Source organism: Artibeus jamaicensis, unplaced genomic scaffold (genome assembly GCF_021234435.1).
Source record: "Artibeus jamaicensis isolate MK-2021 breed Jamaican fruit bat unplaced genomic scaffold, CSHL_Jam_final scaffold_461, whole genome shotgun sequence".
Taxonomy (NCBI): Eukaryota; Metazoa; Chordata; class Mammalia; order Chiroptera; family Phyllostomidae; genus Artibeus; species Artibeus jamaicensis.
This window is the reverse complement of record NW_026522045.1, coordinates 10,566,500-10,582,537: the sequence shown is the minus strand read 5'-3', so window position 1 is coordinate 10,582,537 and position 16,038 is coordinate 10,566,500. Positions and strand designations below refer to the sequence as shown.

At 37.5% G+C, this 16,038-nt stretch overlaps 1 protein-coding gene across 1 annotated transcript in view; it reads left to right on the top strand.

The window, feature by feature from the left end:
- The window catches only part of GUCY2F (guanylate cyclase 2F, retinal), a 166,637-nt gene that overhangs the window by 29,594 nt on the left and 121,005 nt on the right, over window positions 1-16,038 (top strand). The window contains 1 exon segment of the mRNA XM_053657476.1: window positions 5,176-5,477. Within this exon segment, the coding sequence (XP_053513451.1) occupies window positions 5,176-5,477 (302 nt within the window).

Here is a 16,038-nt window from a genome sequence, read left to right as displayed (position 1 = left end):
ACAGTTTCATAATGGAGGCTAACATAAACAAATAGGGGAAATAAATATGGTACATGCCATAATAGAAGTCAATTCAGAGTACAATGGGGCTCTAAATCAGTGCCACAAGTTGGTGCCCTGGAAAAAATGTCTGCCAAATGAATATTTGTGTGCAAGAAGCTTATTGGGGGAGTTGCTTTTAAGGACATCACCTGTGAGGGAGAGAAGGCAGTAAAATTGGGCAAAAGAAAAATGGAATGGCCATGTAGTTGCAACAGAGGTTTTAGCCAGTCTTAACAGGAGCTCTAACGCTGGAATGGGCCTTAGAGTTGTCTAGGATTTAGGTAAGGATTGTTGGCCTTTATATCTATCTCCATGTTGACTAGTCATTGGGCAGAGGCAGAGGCAGAGAAAGGGGTGCAATGTGATAATTTTTAACAATCAGCTCTTCAGTTGGGGGGAGGAAGCCTTGATTTGTAGCATTTGCTCATTTTAATGGTGTAATCACTGGCACCATGCCCAATTTTATGTTACAATATGACATTAATTAGTGCACAAAATCCCTGAAGATTTAACCATAAGCTCTTATGAACCAGCATCAGCTGACTTCAGTACACTAATGATGGGATGTGACCTCAGGAAATGTGGCTTTCCTCAGCTAAGGGAAATTCCAAGAGAGGCATCAGCTATCATCTCCTAACATTCCCAGAAGTTGGGAGAATGAGTGCTTGAGTTCTGAAGTGTACATCTGTGTGTCACATCCACAGCACCCACTACAAGTAATACATGGTGAAAGTATTTGAAGTATTTCAACCAACACAAAGCACCTAGTTCTATTTAACATATACCATATAATGAAGTGATTTTAATATTTCTTGAAGTAAATTAAACGGAATTCTATCTCTATTGGGTAACATTGGTTGAGTCATCTAATCTCTGCATTTGTAGAAGAAAGATACCAATACTGACATATTTTTCAAGGATACTGTTAGACAAACTGGCCAACTAACTGAAACACTTGACTTTAATTTTTCCCTGTTACTAGACTGATTTGACCAAACTGATTTGTGTTTAGTAGTGTAGATAAATGTAGGGAATTAGAGAACTTTGGTTCTAGTTTCTTTTTCTATATCCAACCCTTGCCTTGTCAAACTTCTTTGGCACTCCAGTTTCTCATTATACAATATGTGATTATGTATAAGGGAGACTGAATCCCTGTATGGCTCATAAACTAGCTCCAAAGTTATCCCTGGAGTATTTGAAGAAAGGTTTAAGCATCACAATACATTTAGAACCTTGTAGGGTAATTATATTGAAGGAGCTAATGGTCATTTGGACACTCAAGATATAGGGTGAGTGTGTGTATATGTGGTGTGTTTAAATCAATTTCATAACTCATTCTTTAAAAAGTGAAGGGTACCAGCTTTAGCTCAAAGTACACAAATTCTGGAGGTATTTAACAAGTGCAAAGAATGTTTTTGAAAATTGATGAAGCAATATATAAATGCCAAAGACCAGTCATTCAACTTATTTAAGTGTAGTCACATCCTGAGATGAAAGGTTCCCATTTAAGCACACATAATTAATATTTGTCAATGGCAATAGGACCTTTTCCATTTTTCAAGGACCTTAGAATACTTACCAGACATTATCTAATTAAACTACACAATGTACCTGTGAAATGCATTAGAGTCTGCATTTTATTTATTTTAATTAATTAATTAATTAATTTTAAATTTTTATTTACTTATTTTTCAAGTACAGTTTTCTGTCTATTTCTCCCATCCCAGCCCCCCTGCCCCATGCTCCCCACCTCCCTTCCATTTCCACCCCCTTAGTTCTTGTCCTTGTGTCCTGCATACTTGTTCCTCCAAATCCCTCTCCCTTTTTCCCCTTAATTTCCATTCCCTCTCCCCTCTGGTCACTGTCCCCTTGTTCTCTATTTCAGTGTCTTTGTTTTTATTCTTCTTGCTTGTTTGTTCTGTTGTTTAGCTTCCTGTTAAAGGTGAGATCATATGGTATTTGTCTTTCAACACCTGGCCTATTTCACTCAGCATAATGCTTTCCAGTTCCATCCATATTGTTGCATTTTAAAATGTGGGCACTGAAGCACAAGTGAGCTTACACTAGACTAACTTATTATGAAGGGTGAAACTGGATATAAGACTTTCAATTTCATGAAATAGTTCCCATTCTTCAATAATGGTTTCCTCTAATCCACTATACTCTAGCATAGCCTTGCTAAACAACATAGTTTTATAAATCTGGGAAGAATTAAATTGAGTGCAAAGTAATTCTGATTATAGGGAAGTTAGATTTTTAAAAGTTGAACTTACCTCTAATATTAATAGCATTTATAGGTAAGAGTAAGTTAGTGCCATTAATTATTTATCATGACCTTGGTGAGGGTGGGAACAGTAGGTCAAAATCTATTGCAATGTATTTAGGAGTTTGGCAATAAAAAGTGGCTATTGGAATATCTCCTATCTTCTCTTTCTAGCTTTCTTATTCTTTTTTTTTCTTTTTTTTTAAATGATTTTATTTATTTATCTTTAGAGGGGAAGGGAAGGAGAGAGGGAGAGAAACATCAATGTATGGTTGCCTTTCATGCGTCCCCTGCTGGGAACTGGCCTGCAGGGAACCTGCCTGCAACCCTGGCATGTGCCCTGACTGGGAATCGAACCGCGATTGTCTGGTTCGCAGGCCTGTGCTCAATCCATAGCTTTCTTATTCTTAGGTATAATAATAGCTACTATTTATTGAGTGGTATGTGCTAAGCCCTTGAGATGAATCTCTCCTTCAATAATCACTATTACCCCATGAAACACATATTTATTATCTCCATTTTATGAATGAGACAGATAGAGGTCAAATAAATGACCTAAGTATATGCAGTTAATAACTGGTGATGTTAAGATATGAACCTAGTCTTCCAACCACAAAGCCTCTTCATTAGCCCCTGTTTGCTATGTTTGTTATTGTTTCTGTCTAGTATTATGTTCTGTAGCTGTGGACATATCTTTCTTGTCCCTAGGCCTAATCCAGAGTCTCTGAATATACCTCAGTCTCATATTGGGGCTTCAAATCTTGCTTATTTTATTTCTTTTAAAAAATATATTTTATTGATTATGCCATTACAGTTGTCCCATTTCCCCCTTCATTCTCCTCCACCCTGCACGCCCCTTCCCCCGGGCAATCCCCCCCTTAGTTCATGACCACGTGTCACAAGTTTTTTAGCTTCTACATTTCCCATACTATTCTTGCCCTCCCCTTGTCTATTTTCTACCTACCATCTATGCTACTTATTCTCTATACCTTCTCCCCCCTTCTCCTCCTCCCACTCCCCTGTGGCTATCCCTCCATGTGATCTTCATTTCTATGGTTCCACTCCCGATCTAGCTGTCCACTTAGTTTGCTTTTGTTTTAGGTGTAGTTGTTAATAACTGCAAGTTTGCTGTCCTTTCACTGTTCATCTTTTTTATCTTCTTTTTCTTAGATAAGTCCCTTTAACATTTCATATAATAAGGGCTTGGTGATGATGAACTCCTTGAATTTGATCTTATCTGAGAAGCACTTTATCTGCCCTTCCATTCTAGATGAAAGCTTTGCTGGATAGAACAATCTTGGATGTAGGCCCTTGCATTTCATGACTTGGAGTACTTCTTTCCAGCTTCTTCTTGCCTGTATGGTCTCTTTTGAGAAATCAGCTGACAGTCTGATGGAAACTCCTTTGTAGGTGACTGTCCCCTTATCTCTTGCTGCTTCTAGAATTCTCTTCTTCATTTTAATCTTGGCTAATGTAATTATGATGTGCCTTTGTGTGTTCCTCCTTGGGTCCATCTTCTTTGGGACTCTCTGAGCTTCCTGGATTTCCTGGAAGTCTATTTCCTTTGCCAGGTTAGGGAAGTTCTCCTTTATTATTTCTTCAAGAAAGTTTTCAACTTGTTGCTGTTCCTCTTCCCCTTCTGGTACCCTTATAATTCATATGTTGGAACATTTAAAGATGTCCTAGAGGTTCCTAAGCTTCTCCTCACTTTTTTGAATTCTTGTTTCTTCAGTCTTTTCTGTTTGGTTGTTTCTTTCTTCCTTCTAGTCCACTCCATTGATTTGAGTCCCTGTTTTGTTTCCATCACTACTGGTTTCCTGTGCATTTTGATTTATTTTACTTAGTTTAGCCTTCATATGTCACTCTAATTTGTGACTAAAATCAACCAGTTCTGTGAGCATCCTGATCGCCAGTGTTTTGAAGTGTGCATCTGATAGGTTGATTATCTCTTTGTTGCTTACAAGTATTGGCTCTGGGGCTTTGAGTTGTTCTTCTGCTTGAGCCACAATGTTTTGGTATTGTTGTGCCTGTTATGTATGAGGGGCAGAGCCTTAGACCAGGGCGGAGCAACCCAGTCACTGGGTTGTGATGCTGTATGTGGGGGCAGGGTCAGGGAAGGAGCAACAGGGTTTGTTCTGCTCTCTCTCAGATTTTGGTCCCCTCTTCCCACAAGCAAATTGGGCCCTCCTGGTGATGGTTCCCAGGTGGGTGGACTTGTGTACATTCTAGGACCCTGTGGGTCTCTCCAACAAATTCTCCTGTGAGGCTGTGAGCCTCTCTCAGCACCTCAACCCCCAAAAGTTTTTTCAATCAGTGCTTTTAGGCTTTATTTCTTATCACTGGGGCCCTGCATTGCACAGTCTGTCTCACTGCATTTTTTCACCTGTTTTATCTGCATGTGAATGTGTGACCACGGTCAGCCAGCCATCTTGCACCCTCGCTGGGTCTGCCTGTTGCCACCCCATGCCTGGGATCTGCCAACTGCTGCCTGCATGCCTGGGTTGGTCTGGCAGCCACCACTTTTTCCTGCCATGACCCCTCTCCACCGGCCACTGATTTGCCCTTCTTACTGGTCTGGATGAATGGTTTGTTGTCAGAATTCAGTACAGTTCAATTTTCTGTCTGTTTTGGTTGCGTTTTTCTTTCTAAATCTTTGTTGTCCTGAATTTGGTTGTGTGAAGAGATACAGTATTTCCACCTATACCTCCATCTTGGCTGGAAGTCCAAATCGTGCTCATTTTAGAGGCATACAACAGAAATCATTTACAAATTGGTTATAACACATTTATTTACTTCACCAAATTTGTAGTTTTGAGTGCTATGTTTACTAACATATCGCTGCCATATCCTTCTTGCTTTGTTGGTTTCAGTAATCATCATATGTATGCATTCAGCACTGATTGGGGGTGAGACTCAGATACATCTCTTGGAATGGGCTCATGATCTGAAAATGATGGATGGAACCTATGTTTTTGTTCCCTATGATGCCTTGCTCTATAGTTTGCCCTATAAGTGTACCTCCTACCAGGTCCTGAAGAACAACCTGAAACTCTGGGAAGCTTATGATGATGTGTTGCCCATTACAGTGGAGTCTCAAGAAAAGACCTTCTATCAAGGTTATACAAAGGAAGCAGCTAGAGGTGAAATTTCTGAGAAACTAGAGTCAGATTGAGTAAGTAGAGATTTACAAATTATCATAAGCAAGAAGCTAAAAAATCAGGAAAGTATTTTTTTTCTATCAAGAGCCTCTATTCCATAGGAAACCCAATCAATAGCAGGGAATCACAGAGAAATTAAGCACACCTTTTGTTTCCAGAAAACATTTATAAAACAAAGACATTATTGTGGAAGTTTTTTTTTCACCTTCAAGCAACCTACAATGACAGCATACAGCCATGAAAAAAACAATAAAATTTATTTATGAACAGAGGAACACAACTTTAATATATATTAGTTCTATTCAAGGGGGTCTAGTAAAAAGAAGGCTTGTTTCTCAAGCACACAAAATAAAGACAATGACACTGAAATAAAGAACAGGAGGACAGTGACCAGAGGGAAGAGGGGAGGGAATTTCAGGAGAAAAAGGGGAAGGAACTAGTATAAAATTTACAGGAACTAGTATAAAGGACACATGGACAACAACTAAGGGGGGTGGAAATGGGAGGGAGGTGGGGAGCATGGGGGGTTGGGCTGGGATGGGACTAAAAGACAGAATACTGTAGTTGAACTGTAATTAAATTTAAAAAATAAAAAAAAGAATTATCAGGACTATACTACATTTCCTCTTATGGTATTGAGAACCAGATCTGACATGCTTACTGATGTATTAAACACTTCACAGAGAAGCACAAAGAAGAAATAAAAGTTTACCCATACTCTTAAATAATTCCAAATTCATTGAGAAGAAAGAAAAAAAAAAGAAGGCTTGTTTCTGATACAAGTTCTAAACCAATTCAACAATAAGACAAGAGAGGTAGTATATAAGAAGATATTACCTTTATTATTGATAAAACTTATTATCAGAGAGTGTGGCTTCTGTCTGTAGGCATTTGAACATCCCATTACTGAATTTGGGGATTAATTAGACTTCTCCATCTAGTACTAGCATTATTGGACCAATATATCCCTCCCCCATGACAGCATTTCTTTCATAAAATGTACAGCCTAGATGAGCATAGTGGAGTGTGTATTCCCTACTGGTAGTTCACTCCCAAGAGAAATATCTTAGGAGGGGCTGGGCTGCACATGCTCAGTTATTTTTCCAAACTAACCAGTCCAATTAAGTCATCTCTCTTTTGTGGGAAGGAATGAGTAAGGGAGTGAAGAGACATCAGGTGTTTTTTGTTAGTAGAGCTACTTCTATATGGTAGCTCTACTAACATTTGGACTGGGAAAGAATTCTTACCTTCTAATATATAAGAAACAATATTATATATGTATAGATGAATAGATGTATAAACGTATTTCAGATTTAAATCACAGCCACTTAAAGGCAGAGTAAGGAAAGGAAGAAGGGAGGGGAAAGTGGGAAAGAATAAAGAGTAAAGACAAAGATGAAAAACACACAAAAACGAGGAATATAAGAGGAAGATGGGGAGGCCTAAAATGTGGTTAGATTAGAAAAAATACATAGGGTTTTTTATAGATTGGAGGCCAGATATATAAGGCAGTAATTTTCAGAAGTATTTAGAATGACACATAAATAAGTTTAAAAGTTCTAGCATTTGCTAGCATACCATATTAATTATAATGCTTTGGCTGTAAGTAGCAGACAGCTCAAAACAAAATGATTCAAGTAATTTTCTTTTTCAAAATTTGAAAGTATGGGAGCTCCAGGGTCAGTTATTCAGCAGCTCAATGATTACGTTGATGAAGCAGGTTCTTTTGACTTTTTCCACTTTACAAGTTATAGCATGCTAGCTTGACCTCATGATCATGTACCAAGATGGCTGCCACATTTCCATATATCACATGCAGACCCTGAGCTTCAGGTGCCCTTCAGTGAGTACATGACTTTGTAACACCTATTTTGGCCTCCCCTTTGCCTCATTGCAAGACCTGCTGAGGGTGTCAAAGTAGGTGGAAGCTGTGAACACCGAACTACCTGCTGGAAGAGGAAACCCACCAACAAAGGAACCACCAACAGATAACAACAGAAGAAGGTGAAGGAGGGAGTGGAAACCACACAAACCTCAAACCAGGACCTATCTGGAAATACAACTAAACAGTGGAGAAACTATCCAGTGTAAACAACTGAACAAGAGCAAAAGAGAATCCTCAAAACCCTGTACACACAGAAGAACTACTTTCAACACAACCCACCCTCACCAGCACAGCAAAATACAAGAGGTGGTGGACAGAGTTACCCTCACTTAACCAGCTGGTGGGAAGGACCCACCAAAGAAAGCCCCAACAGCAATCAAAATTCAAAGGCATAAACAGAGCCAACATAAACAACAGCCCAAGACTAGCGAGCTTGGGAGATCAAAAAGACTGCACTACTGAATCTTATAGGTATGCTACTGTAGAAGTTTACACCATAAACCTAGGAAGCCAGAACAAATCAATTAAAAAAGCTGAAGCTAACAAGAAGAGTCTCACAAACAATGGGAAGACAAAGAAACAATCCCCAAATGAAAGGAAAGGAGGAAGCCTCAGAAAGAATGCTAGATGAAATAGAGGCAAGTCAACTATCAGTTATTGAATTCACAGCACTGGTTATCAGGAAGTTCAAAGAGCTCAAAATGAGCTACCAGAAACTACAGGGGAACTACAATGAACTCACTGCAAACTATATCAACATGAAAAATGAAATAGAAACTATAAACAAGAACCGCAAAGAAATGAAGAATACAATTTCTGAACTGAAGAACACAGTGGAAGGAATCAAAGGCAGAATTTATGAAGAAGATCGGATCAGGGAGTTGGAGGACAAAGTAGGAAAAAAAAACCCAGAAAGAGCAAGAAAAGGAAAAGAGGCTCAAAAGAGTGAAGACAGATTAAGAGAAATGCAAGACAATATGAAATGTAATAATATCTGAATAATAGGGATACCAAAAGGAAAAGAAGAAGAGCAAGAGATAGAAAACCTATTTGAAAAAGTAATGATGGAAAACTGCCCTAATTGGATGAGAGAAAAAGTCACACACATCCAGGAAACACAGAGAGTCCCTATCAAGAGGAAACCAAAAAGGCCCACTTCGACAAACATCATAATTAAAATGACAAAATTCCAAGACAAAGAGAGAATCTTAAAGGCAGCAAGAGAAAAACAGGAAGTAACATACAAGGGAGCCCTGATAAGGTTAGCAACTGAATTCTCAATGAAAACACTCCAAGCCAGAAGAGAATGGCAAGAAATATTCTAAGTAATTAGAACCTGAGGCTTTCAACCAAAGCTATTTTACCCAGCAAGGCTCTCAATGATTCACCCAGACAGAAGGCCAAATAAAGAAATTTCCAGACAAAAGAAGTCTAAAAGAATACACCTCCACCAAACCAGCTCTGCAAAAGATGCTAAAGAGCCTGCTTTAAGGAAAGGAGGGAAAAAAGAGAGAGAGGAACTCAGGTACAAAAATGACAATGAATTATAACCTATCAACAATAACCTTAAACATAAATGGATTAAATGCTTTAATCCAGAGACGTAGAATAGCTGAAGGGATAAGAAAGCATGCTGCCAATATAAGCTGCCTGCAAGAGACCCACCTCAGGGCAAAAGACCTACACAGACTGAAAGTGAAGGGCTGGAATCAAATTTTCAAGCAAACAGACAGGGAAAAAAGCCCCAGTAGCAATACTCATTATCAGACAAAATAGACTTCAAAAAAAGGGCCATAAAGAGAGACCCAGAAGGTCACTTCATAATACTCAAGGGGAGAATACACCAAGAAGACATAAACATTGTAAATATATAGGCACCCAGCATAGGATCACCCAAATATGTAAAGAAAATCTAGGAGGATATAAAAAAAGATATTTACAGCAACACAATTATAGTAGGGGATTTTAACACCCTACTGTCAAAAATGAACAGATCTCCCAAAGAAAATATCAACAAAGATATTATGGCATTGAACAATGCCCCAGATGAAATGGACTTAACTCATATATATAGAGCCTTTCATCCCCAAAAAGGTAAATACACATTCATTTCAAATGCACATGGAAAATCTTCAAAGATAGACTACATGATTAGACACAAAACAAGCCTCAATAAATTCAAGAAAATTGAAATCATTTTAAGCATTTTCTCTGACTACAAGGGACTGAAACTGGAAACCACCCCCAAGGAAAAAAACCCCAAACCCTCAAAATCATGGAGATTGAATAGCATGATATTAAACCATGAATGGGTTAAGAAGGAAATTAGGGAAGAAATCAAAAAGTTTCTGGAAACAAATGAAAATGAACTGACAACAACTCAAAATTCATGGGACACAGCGAACGCAGTCTTGAGAGGGAAGTTCATCGTGATTCAGGCCTACCTGAAAAAGATAGAAACATTTCAAACAGACAACCTAAGCCTATGCCTACAAGAACTCAAGGAACAACAACTAAGACAGCCCAGAGAAAGTAGAAGGAAGGAAATAACTAAGATCAGAGCAGAATTAAATGACATAGAGACTTAAAGCACAATATTAAGGATCAATTAATCCAGGAGATGGTTCTTTGAAAAGATAAACAAAATTGACAAGCCTTTAAGCAGACTCATCAAGAAAAAAGGAGAGAGGACCCAAATAAATGTAGTCAGAAATGAAAGAGGAGAGAATACAACTGATATCACAGAAATAGAAGGGATTGTAAGAAATTACTATGAAGAACTGTATGCCAAGAAATTTAAGAACCAAGGTGAAATGAACAAATTTCTAGAAAAATATAATGTTCCAAAACTGAATAAAGAATAAGGAGAAAGCCTGAACCGACCAATAATAGCAGAGAAAATTGAAGCAGTAATAAAAAAAAACTGACATACAAAAGCCCAGGACTGGATGGCTTCACAGGAGAATTCTACAAAGTGTTTAAGAAAGAGCTAACCCCTATCCTTCACAGACTATTCCAAAATATTCAAGAAGATGGAAGACTCCCAAAGTATTTTTATGAAGCCAGCATCATACTAATCCCAAAACCAGATAAAGTCACAACCAAGAAAGAAAACTTTAGGACAATATTGCTGATGAACATAAATGCTAAAATCCTCAACCAAATATTGGCAAACCACATCCAACAATGCATTAAAAAGGTCATGCACCATGATCAAGTGGGATTCATCCCAGGGATTCAAGGATGGTACAATATTTTCAAATCAATAAATATAATACAACACATAAACAAAAGCAAAGACAAAAATCATGTGATCATATCAATAGATGTGGAAAAAGCATTTGATAAGGTACACCACCCATTTATGGTAAAAACACTCAGCAAAGTGGGAATAGAGGGAATATTCCTCAACATAATGAAAGCCACATATGAGAGACCTACAGCCAACATCATACTCAATGGGCAAAAACTAAGACCTTTTCCACTAAGATCAGGAACAAGACAAGGTTGTCCACTTTCACCACTTATATTCAATATAGTATTGCAAGTTTTCGCCACAGTGATCAGACAAGAAAAGGAAATAAAAGGCATTCCAAATCAGAAAGGAGGAAACAAAACTGTCATTGTTTGCAAATGACATGATAGTGTACATACAAAATCAAAGGAATTTTCAGCAAAGTGGGAATACAGGGAGCATTTCTCAAAATAATAAAGGCCATATATGAGAGACCTACAGCTAATATCATACTCAATGGGAAAAAACTAAAAGCTTTTCCACTAAGATCAGGAACAAGACAAGGATGTTCACTTTCACCACTTCTATTATTGGAAGTTTTAGCCACAGTGATCAGGCAAGAAAAGGAAATAAAAGGCATCCAAATAGGAAAGGAGGAAGCAAAACTGTCACTGTTTGTAGATGACATGATAGTGTACATGGAAAATCCTATAGACTCTACCCAAAAACTGCTCAAACTAATTAATGAATTTGGCAAAACAGCAGGATACAAAGTCAATATCCAGAAATCAAAGGCATTTTTGTATACCAACAGTGAATCAGCAGAAGCAGGAATCAAGGAAAAAATCCCATTCGATATAGCAAAAAGAAAAATAAAATATCTGGGAATAAACCTAACTAAGGAGGTAGAAGACCTGTATGCCGAAAACTACACAGTACTGAAGAAAGAAATCAAGGAAGACACAAACAAATGGAAACATATACCTTGTTCATGGATTGGAAGAATTAACATCATCAAAATGTCCATACTACCCAAAGCAATTTACAGATTCAATGCAATACCTATTAAAGTACCAATGGCATATTTCACAGACATAGAACAAACACTTCGAAAATTTATATGGAACCATAAACAACCCCGAATAGCAGCTGCAATTTTGAGAAAGAAGAACAAAGTAGGGGGGATCACAATACCTGATATCAAACTGTATTACAAGGCCACTGTAATCAAAACAGCCTGGTACTGGCATAAAAACAGGCACATAGACCAATGGAACAGAACAGAGAGCCCAGAAATCAACCCAACTCTCTACAGTCAATTAATATTCAACAAAGGGGGCAGTAACATAAAATGGAGTAAAGATAGCCTCTTCAGCAAATGGTGTTGGGAGAACTGGACAGCTACGTGCAAAAAAATGAAACTTGAGCACAGACTTACACCACATACACCAAAATAAATTCAAGGTGGATAAAAGACTTAAATATAAGCCGTGACGCCATTAAAGTCCTAGAGGAGAACATTGGCAAGAAAATCTCAGACATTCCACGCAGCAACATTTTTACGGATATGTCCCCTAAAGTAAGGAATGTAAAGGAAAGAATAAACAAATGGGATCTCATCAAAATAAAAAGCTTCTGCGTGGCTAAAGAAAACAGTATTAAATTAGCAAGACAACCAACTGTATGGGAAAACATATTTGCCAATGATACCTCAGACAAAGGTTTAATCTCCAAAATATACAAAGAACTTACACAATTCCACTCTAAGAAGACACCCAACCCAATTAAAAAATGGGAAAAGGACTTGAACAAACACTTCTCCAAGGAGGACATACAGAACATCCAGAGACACATGAAGAGATGCTCAATATCGTTAGCCATCAGAGAGATGCAAATTAAAACCACAATGAGATACCACTTTACACCAGTCAGGATGGCTATCATAAACAAAGCAACAAACAACAAATGTTGGAGAGGTTGTGGGGAAAAGGGGTCCTTAGCTCACTGTTGGTGGGATTGCAGACTGGTACAACCATTATGGAAAAGAGTATGGAGTTTTCTCAGAAAAATAAAAATCGACCTGCCTTTTGACCCAGCGATTCCACTGCTGGGATTATATCCTAAGAATCCTAAAACATCAATTTCAAAGAACCTATGCACCACAATGTTCATAGCAGCACAATTTACAATAGCCAAGAGTTGGAAGCAACCTAGGTGCCCATCAGTAAATGAATGGATCCAAAAATTGTGGTACATATACACAATGGAATTATATGCTGCAGAGAGAAAGAAGGAGATCCTACCCTTTGCAACAACATGGATGAAACTGGAAAGCATTATGCTCAGTGAAATAGGCCAGGTGCTGAAAGACAAATACCATATAATCTCACCTTTAACAGGAAGCTAAACAACAAAACAAACAAGCAAGCAGAAAAAAAAAAAACAAAGACACTGAAATAGAGAACAAGGGGACAGTGACCAGGGGGGAGAAGGAAGGGAAGTTAAGGGGAAAAAGGGGGAGGGATTTGGAGGAACAAATAGGAAGGACACAGGGACGAGAACTAAGGGGGGTGGAAATGGGAGGGAGGTGGGGAGCAAGGGGCGGGGGAGGCTGGGATGGGAGAAATAGACAAAAAAAACTGTACTTGAAAAATAACTAAATAAAATTAAAAAAAAAACTGTACTTGAAAAATAACTAAATAAAATTAATTTAAAAAATGAATAAATTAAAAAACCCCAAAATAAAAGGAATTTTTGTATATTGCCAATGAATCATCAGAAGGAAAAATCTCATTTGATACAGCAAAAAGAAAAATAAAATACCTAGGAATAATCCTAGCCAAAGGGGTAAAAGACCTGTATGCAGAAAACTACACAACACTGAAGAAAGAAATTAAGGAAGACATAAACAAATGGAAACATATACCTTGTTCATGGATTGGAAGAATTAACATCATCAAAATGTCCATACTAACCAAAGCAATTTACAGATTCAATGCAATACCCATTAAAGTACCAATGGCATATTTCACAGATATAGAACAAACACTTTAAAAATTTATATGGAAGTATAAACGACCCCTAATAGCTGCTGCAATTTTGAGAAAGAAGAACAAATTAGGAGGGATCACAGTATCTGATACCAAACTGTATTACGAGGCCACAATAATCAAAACAGCCTGATACTGGTGTAAAAAACAGGCACATGGACCAATGGAACATAACAGAGATCAGAGAAATACAACCAAGTCTCTACAATCAATTAATATTTAACAAAGGAGGCAGCAACATAAGGAGTAAAAATAGCCTCTTCAACAAATGGTGTTGGAAGATCTGGAAAGCTACATGCAAAAAAAATTAAATTTGAGCACCAACTTACACCATACAGAAAAATAAATTCAAGGTAGATAAAAGATTTAAATACAAATTATGACACCATTAAAGACCTAGAGGAGAACATAGGCAGGAAAATATTAGATATTCCATGCAGCAATATTTTCACTGGTATGTCCCCTAGATCACGGGACATAAAGGAAAGAATAAACAAATGGGATGTCACCAAAATAAAAAGCTTCTGCACAGCTAAACAAAACAGTATTAAAGTAAAAAGAGAACAAACTGTATGGGAAAACATATTTACCAATGATACCTCAGACAAGGGGTTAATCTCCAAAATATACAAAGAACTTACATGACTCTACCCTAAGAAGAGAAGCAACCCAATTAACAAATGGGCAAAAGACTTGAACACACACTTCTCCAAGGAAGACATACAGAGGATCCAGAGACACATGAAAAGTTACTCAGTATAGCTAGCTATCAGAGAGATGGAAATTAAAACCACAATGAGATACCACTTCACACCAGTCAGAATGGCCATCATAAACAAAGCAACAAACAAGAGTTGGAGAGGTTGTGGAGAAAAGTGGATCCTAGTACACTGTTTGTGGGAATGAAGACTGGTACAACCACTATGGTGTTTTCTCATAAAACTAAAAATGGATCTGCCTTTTGACCCAACAATTCCACTGCTAGGATTATATCCAAGAACCCTGAAACACTAATCCAAAAGAACCTATGCACTCCAATGTTCATAGCAGCACAATTTAAAATATTCAAGTACTGGAGCAACCTAGGTGCCCATCTTATATCACATGTAGCTGGACCTGTCTACAGAGAAAAATGGGGAATGTCCCTCTTATTGAAGCTCCTCAAGCAAACTTCTGCCCACATGTTACCTGTCATAACTGTATCCCATATGCATACTTAAACCAATAATTTAGAAAGAGTAATGAGACCACTGTTACTTACTCTATGGCAACTGGAAAACTGAACAAAATTGGGATTTTGTTAGCAAAGAAGAAGGCTGTCAGTTAGGCAGCTGATTGTGTCTGACAATTACATTCATTCTGGTTTTCTTTTTTCATCTTTTCTTTCTTTATCCTGTGGACTGCTTCTTTCTCTGAATAAGTGATTCAGATGACATTTCAGTTTACTTATTTCTTTCTCTCCTGAGTATTGATAGCAAAGATTTTGCTGATCCTTGTTATAATGAAAAAAGTGACTAGCAGAGATATTTGAAGTTTATTGCCACTGATATGTTTAATAATGAATATGTCTTTTACACACACATATTTAACTGAGAACAATTGATCAATTTGATCAAGAATTGTAAGGATCCTTCAAGTTGCTGAGTGGTTGTTCAAAAACAGTTGTTTGGTGTACTTATAGGCAAACAACAAGATGGTCAATTTTTGTACTTTTAGCCAATCTTATGGCATCACATAGATGCAGACTAGGTCAACTTTGTATTTTAATCATAGGATTTAGGGAAGGAGGAAGGTGTAAGTGTGCATACACACATGTGCACACATGCACATATGTGTATTGTACATATATGTAAGCATATATTTTGATACAAAAAAACTCAGAACTTCTACTCTTAATATTTGATCTAATCTCTTTGAGCTTGCATACAAGCTAATTAAGGCAAAGAATACCATCAGCTTGGTTGGTAGGCAATCTGTACTCAGCTTTAAACAAAGAAATAGAGCTAAAACAGACTCTGAAGCTTATAAAAGAATTTGTTTAGATGCACTTCCCTGCCTACTTTGCATTGCAGGTGGCTAGGTTTTACCTTGCTACGCTTTACCTTAATAACCAAAGAATGATAAAGAGTCAGACAATTACCTTCACATTTCATGATACACAAAGCTTCCGACCTCCATTTCTAAATTAACTTGGTCAAAAGTATTTTTGAGAAGAACTGGTATAGCAGAAACATAATATGATAAAGAGTTAGACAAAATTGGGTAAATCTCAGCTCTCATTCTTACTAGCTGTGTGTTTTGGGGAAAGTACTTAGACATTTTTTTTTCAATTACAGATACAATATTATTTTTATTAGTTCCAGGTGTTCAGCATAGTAGTTAGATTACTTGGATTTTTTGAGTCT